Here is a 6790-nt window from a genome sequence, read left to right as displayed (position 1 = left end):
CAGACCTTCAAGAAGATTGACAACTCCATTTACCAGTTAGACGAAAGAAAGGCGTGGTTTCGATCATCAGGGAATTTATCGTTATTGGCGACGGATGCCAGGGGGGCGGAGCCAACACAGACTGGCGACAAATGAGAGCAGCTTGCTCGAATAGCGGCTCGGGTGGTTGCCCTGGGAGAGGGGAGGGGGTGATGCGGCACCTGAGGGGGCAGCGAGAGTCAAAAGGCCTTTTACTTGTCGCCAGGTAAGGCTGCAGCTTGTCATAGTGCATGTTACGGATGTCATTAAAATGCAGCCTAGTAGAGCTGATGAGGGCTTGTAGGGTGGACGTAGAGTGTGTGCAGGTGAAGAGATGTTTGAGGTTGTGTTTTCATCGAAGCGTTTCAGCTAGTGTGTCATAATGGGAAAAATATACGTGTGTAATAAATATATATATATATATATATATAGCGCAAGTCCATAAGGCCTTCTATTATATGTATGTGAAGGATAAGCCCTTATTACAGCCTGTGCTGCTGCATGTATTTCTAATGTATGCATGCACAGTAATGGCTTCCTGGGGCTGTATCCGTTTTCATTGGAGTTTGATGTACTGGCATGTTCTGTAATGATATGTTCTTAGCCATGTGACTTCCTCACGCTGCAGTCACCGTGTAGGCAGCGTTCATGCCAGCCTCCCCCCTCACCACAGGCAAGCACTGAGGACTGCACATCTCTTGTGTTCCACTAGTGCCCTCAGGTATGTATATAATAATTCTAAATAAATGTATGTATGAAGCGTGTATTACCACTTTGCCTTAGTAAAATGAATGTGGTTCGTAGTATTTAGAAAAGCAGTTGGCGACGTATTCCACTATGTGCTCATGTATTTTATTGACTCTACATCTATTGGGTCTCCTATAGATAGTATAACACAGTATGATATTCTTTTGGCTATTGATGAAGTAAACTGGTAAGCCCTAAATATTTACACAATGGGCCCCAAGTGTCATACTCTGCCTAGGAGACTCGAAAACTGTGGTTCTATGAAGCATTGGGTGGTCCGGTGGCTACCACAGATGTGGGGGTCCGAAGTTTGAATCCAACAAGGGCAGTGTTTCCGTGGAGTATGTATATACTCTGTGTTGTGTGGGTGGGCTTGCTTTGGGTACCCCAGTTTCCTCCCACGTTGTAGGGAACATACTCCTAGGGTAATTGGAGACCTATCTTTCTTTGAGATGGGGAGATTAGATGATGTCACCCATTGAGGTGTAGGACTAATGTGGGTGTATTCTTTGCATAGTACTATGCAATATTCTGGGGCTATACAAACGGTGGGAAACTTGTCACATACAAGTATGAGATGGAAACGCAATATGGAGGCAGTCACCACTCCTAACTGTACAGTGCAAAAGACACAAAGTGGAATAAATGGGCAGGTTCCCCTTAGTGACCGACAATACGCCTTTTCATGACCGTTACTCAGGGGCCTTATTTTCATGCATTAACCTTTTTTACAAAGGGGGTGCTTCACTGTCATAGGGCCTAATCAAAAAAGAAAAATGAAAATACGTGGGCTGCGTTAACATGAAAGTGAAAAAAATAATGGCTAATAAAAGCTGATCAACAGTCAGTTTTTGATGGCAGTTTTGCATCAGTGTGTCTCCAAATTTTCATCCGTTTCCAGTCTGTCTGTTCCTTTTTAAAGACTTTTTTTTTTTTTTTGTCATCTGTTTTTCATGGTGGTTAGGGCTTATTCAGACGAACGGGATATACGTCCGTGCAAATCACGCGCGTCACACGGACCTATATTAGTCTATGGGGCCGTGCAGACATGTGCGTGATTTTTACGCAGCGTTGGTCCGCTGCGTAAAAGTCACGACATGTCCATTCTTTGAGTGTTTTTCACGCATCACGCACCCATTGAAGACAATGGGTGCGTGAAAACCACGCATGCCACACGGAAGCACTTCCGTGCGACCAGCATGATTCACGCAACATCTGTGAAAAGGATGAATGAAAACAGAAAAGCACCACGTGCTTTTCTGTTTACAAACATCCAAACGGAGTGTCATAATGATAGCGGCTGCACGAAAAGCACACACGCGCATCATATGCTGATGCCACACAGAGCTCTTAAGTGCCTTTTGCGCAGGCAAAACGCCGCGTTTTTGCGTGCGCAAAAAGCACACGCTCGTGTGAATCCAGCCTGAAAGCGGCTCTGTCACCACATTATAAGTGCCCTATCGCCTACATAAGGAGATGGGCGCTATAATGTAGGTGACAGCAGTGGTTTTTATTTAAAAAAACGATCTGTTTTCACCACTTTTATTAGCGATTTTAGATTTATGCTAATGAGTTGCTTAATGCCCAAGTGGGCGTATTTTTACTTTAGACCAAGTGGGCGTTGTACAGAGGAGTGTATGACGCTGACCAATCGGCGTCATGCACCTCTCCATTCATTTACTCAGCGCATAGTGACACTGCATTGTTCACTATGTGCTGTCTTATACTGACACATTAATGTTACTGAAGTGTTTAGATCGTGACTAGACATTCCTTCCAACCAGGACGGGATGTCTATTCACAATCCCTGCACTTCGTTAACGTTTGTGTGGTACTTACAGCAGAGCAAGCGTAATCTCGCGAGATCACGCTGTAAATGACAGGTTACAGAGAGATTGCGCTTTGCTCTGCTGGAAGTACCACAGAAACGTTACGGAAGTGCAGGGATTGTGAATAGACCCCGTCCTGGTTGGAAGGAATGTCTAGTCACGGTCTAAACACTTCAGTAACGTTAATGTGTCAGTATAAGACAGCACATAGTGAATAACGCAGTGTCACTATGCGCTGACTAAATGAATGGAGAGAAGTGTATGTCGATGATTGGTCAGCGTCATACACTCCTCTGTACAACGCCCACTTGGTCTAATGTAAAAACAAGCCCATTTGGGCATTAAGAAACTAATTTGCATAAAGCTAAAGTCGCTCCTAACGTTGTAAAAATAGATAGTTGTTCTAAATAAAAAGCATTACTGTCACCTACATTACAGCGCCCATCTCTTTATGTAGGAAATAGGGCACTTCTAATGTGGTGACAGTCTCTTTAAAACAAAAAAAACACGGATGGATTTTATTTGTCAGGGTTTTTTGTTCCAGCCCCCTGCCAAATGTCGGCAACACTCTGGCTGGGGGTTCCCCTCCAGGAGGAGCACCTGACGTCACTGTCCATATATGGTTTCAACTGTGTGTTTTAGTAGAATTTTTTTCATAACATCTACAGAACAAAAGGTTGAGATATCAAATTATACAAATAAGTATGAGAAATTAGTCTAAATCGGTCGCTGTCCATATATAAATAGTGATGTTAGGAGCTTTGAGATGCTGGACTCCCCGGCCAGAACGTCCACCGCTCTGGCCAGGGATTCTGCTCCTGAAGGAGCCACTGAAGTCACTGTCCATATGTGGACCGTGATGTCAAGGGCTTTCCCAAGACAGGAGTCCCTGGCCAGAGAGCTTGCATTGCTCTAGTTGGGGGACTCCATAGTTGACATTCTGACATCGCTGTCCATATTTGGACAGTGACGTCAAGGGCTTCCCCGGGCTCGGCGCTTAAAGTAGCGCTGTGCCCCCCGGCGACTCCTCTAGGAGCGGGGGAGAGCGCTCTGCGCCTACTCTCTGTACTATGAGTTGCTCATCGTAGACAGGCACAATGATGTCACTGCACCGCCCCTGTCTGTGCCTACTGGCTCATGACCGCTTCACACAGTGAATTCTGAAGCAGGGAGCTTACGGTTGGAGGACGCAGATACAGTTGACACCGGGACATACAACCGGCCACACGGAACAGCGGGGCACTGCCTGGAATTTGGGACTGTCCGGTTTGGAGGTATTAATTTACGGTTCTTGCACGGGGGCCCCCAGCTGTCTGCCCCTGCTTCATATTATTGCATAATATAACGATGCAGCATCTGTAGTAGTGCAGGAATTATTCATGCAGTATTTTATGCTTGTTTGTCACAATCATGATGTGGGGGGAAACTGTTTTGTTTTTGTAACCAAACTTCTAGACTGGAAAGTAAATGTTTTTCTCTAGAAGCTTCCAGTGAGTGAGATCTAAGCCTTTGGTGTCTTGCAGTGATCATTCCCTCTGTCCAGTCAGTGGAGGATGTTGAAGAGGGAGCTACACAGACTACTGGACACGGTGAGTAATAATACTGTACCTCAGACTGCAGGAGTGTGATACCACTGGTCCTCCCACCCTTATCATAGCTCATCCTCCACTTCCGTTCCAAACTTACTGTCTCGGTGAACTTCCTGTTTTTCCGAATAGAAAGGGGGTTTCCACGTGTGACTTTTTTTTTTTTTTCTTTTTTTTAAACTTGTTTTTGTTCACATTGGGCTACCATTTTAGTTTTATATATCTATTTATGATCTACAGAAATGTTGAGTAACTTTGTAAATATTTTATATTACTTGTCTTATGTAGCGTTTTTTGCTGACTGTCCATCCAGAGCTTGCTTTGGTTGATTTGTGTTCTAGGAAGACACTGTACTGTAATCTGATGTAGGAAAAATGTACTGGCTCAGCTTAGCTAAACTGATAGGAACGTGTCTGTAGACAAGCTCGTCAACTGTGAATGTAGTTCTTTACTATAACACCAGGTTTAATTCTGGATCCGTACAAGATTAAGGCTATGTACACCTTTTGAAAACGTGTGTGGCTTTTCTCTTTTTAATAAAAATGTCTATCCGTGTGATTGGTCAACTTTGCAATGACTTTTTTTTTATTAAAAATGTTCACTTTGTGATACAGCTGCTTTGTATCCTGTATACAGAGCAGCACTATCTAGCGTCGAAACCTGTATGTTGGGACACGCGCGCTTGTTATAGTTCTTTTCCTGTACTCTGTTCTGAAAAACAAAAAAAATAAAAAAGGCAAACTACTTTTCCAATAGGGGGCTTGAAGGCATGATCTTCTGATTGCAGGTATGATACATTGCACAACTTATGTAGTGCAATATGATGGAACACAGTGTTTATAACCCATTTTTTCCTCTGGCAGGGCCTTATAGGTTTCTGTAAATGAAACACCAGTAGGTCTTTGTTAAAGGGGTTGTCCACTTTTTTTTATTTTTATTTATAGATCAGGAAGTTATAAAGTTTTCTAATATACATCTGAGGCTGGGTTCACACACCCTATTTACGGATGTAATTCGGGCGTTTTAACCTCTAATTACGTCCGAAAATACGGCACCAAAGCGTCGGCAAACATCTGCCCATTCATTTGAATGGGCTTTACGATGTTCTGTGCCGACGGTCATTTTTTTTTACGCGCCGCTGTCCAAAGACGGCGCGTGAAAAAGACGCCCGCGTCAAAGAAGTGCCTGTCAATCTTGATCCGCTTTCCATTGACACCATGGAAAAACGGTTCCAATTACGTCCGTATTGGACGCAGCGAAAAGCGCCTGCACTTGCCATTACGTCTGAAATTCCGTAGCTGTTTTCTCCTGAAAACAGCTCCGTCATTTCAGCCGTAACGGAGGCTGCCGTGTGAACATACCCTAATATAAATGCTTCGCACATAGCTTTCTTATCTGTTTAGTTGCTTCTGTCAAAAAAAAAAAAGTAAATAAAGATATTAAAAAATAGTATAGCCCAAAGATTAGTCCATAGCAATGCATTCATAGGGTAACTGAATGGACTAAAGATGGTGTCCGTCATGTGACCCACATTATGTGACCACTGGCATTCAGGTAACACTGTCCAGGTATATAAATAGTAAATAGGTTGTGTTTTTTGAGGAATTGCTGGTCATGCAATTCTCTTATGTAAAAGAATGTGGTTTGATAAAGTAGGTATTTCCCATACAGCACTGTAAGGGCTTGTCCACACGTAACGGAATTACTGCGTATTATCCGTCCGGAATTGTGGACTGAAAATATGCAGCAGAATACAGTAGCCGCAAAGTGGGTGAGACTTAACAAATCTTATCCACATGCTGCGTAAAAATCCCAACCAGAAATTGACCTGCGGTGCGTATTTTTCGTACTGCAGCATGTCCATTCCATGTCAAAGTGGACTGAATTGCTGTGTTTTTCAGAGGAGATGTCACCATCTCCCAGCATTGAAAAGAACGCAGCAAAATACGCACTGTTTTCTGCACTAAAAATCGTAGGAAATGGTGCGTTTTTTCCATAGGGGAATGTCTGCTACTTTCAACGAAATTGCTGCAGCAATTCCGTTACGTGTGGACAAGCCCTTACAGTGCTGTGCGGGAAATACCTACTTTATCAAACACCATTCTTTTACATAAGGGAATTGCATGAACAGCAATTCCTCAAAAAACAGAATAACTTATTTATATACCTGGACTGTTACCTGAATTCCAGTGGTCACATAATGTGGGTCATGGCTGGAGATAATACGAGCACAGGGGCGGAGCTCATGTTATCTGCCACAGGTGTCAGCTGTAACCTACAGCTGACACCCTGCTGCAACAGACTGGATTGGAGCTAGTTGCAAGCCCTGCCGTTTAACTCCTTAAATGTCAGTCGTTAGCGTCTACAGCACCTATGCGCTTTTAGAGGGAGGGTGTAGCCTCCTGTAAGCCCATTGGTGGTAATGCATTGCTGTGGCCAGAGGCAGGGCCTAAGGGTATGTGCACACGGTGAGAGGCTTTTACGGCTGAAATGACAGACTGTTTTCAGGAGAAAACAGCTGCCTCGTTTCAGCCGTAATTGCTCCTCGCATTTTGCAAGGCTTCTCTGACAGCCGTAAATTTTGAGCAGTGCTTCATTGAGTTCAATGAA

The 6790-nt window shown here is 43.8% G+C and overlaps 1 protein-coding gene across 6 annotated transcripts in view; it reads left to right on the top strand.

Annotated features, from left to right (window-relative positions):
* Positions 1-122: 122 nt before the first annotated feature.
* Positions 123-6790, top strand: part of LOC142648115 (F-BAR domain only protein 1-like) — a 226121-nt gene continuing 219453 nt past the window's right edge. For 2 of the 6 annotated variants that reach the window (XM_075825421.1, XM_075825424.1), the window contains exons 1-3: positions 126-244; positions 647-739; positions 4118-4183. In XM_075825421.1, the coding sequence (XP_075681536.1) occupies positions 4148-4183 (36 nt within the window). In that variant the 5' untranslated portion in view covers positions 126-244; positions 647-739; positions 4118-4147. Of the gene's footprint in view, positions 245-630; positions 740-4117; positions 4184-6790 lie in introns of those variants that run through there. The other 4 variants (XM_075825420.1, XM_075825423.1, XM_075825425.1 and 1 more) reach the window with 3 other exon arrangements.

Source organism: Rhinoderma darwinii, chromosome 1, assembly GCF_050947455.1.
Source record: "Rhinoderma darwinii isolate aRhiDar2 chromosome 1, aRhiDar2.hap1, whole genome shotgun sequence".
NCBI lineage: Eukaryota > Metazoa > Chordata > Amphibia > Anura > Rhinodermatidae > Rhinoderma > Rhinoderma darwinii.
This window is presented reverse-complemented; position numbering and strand designations above follow the sequence as displayed.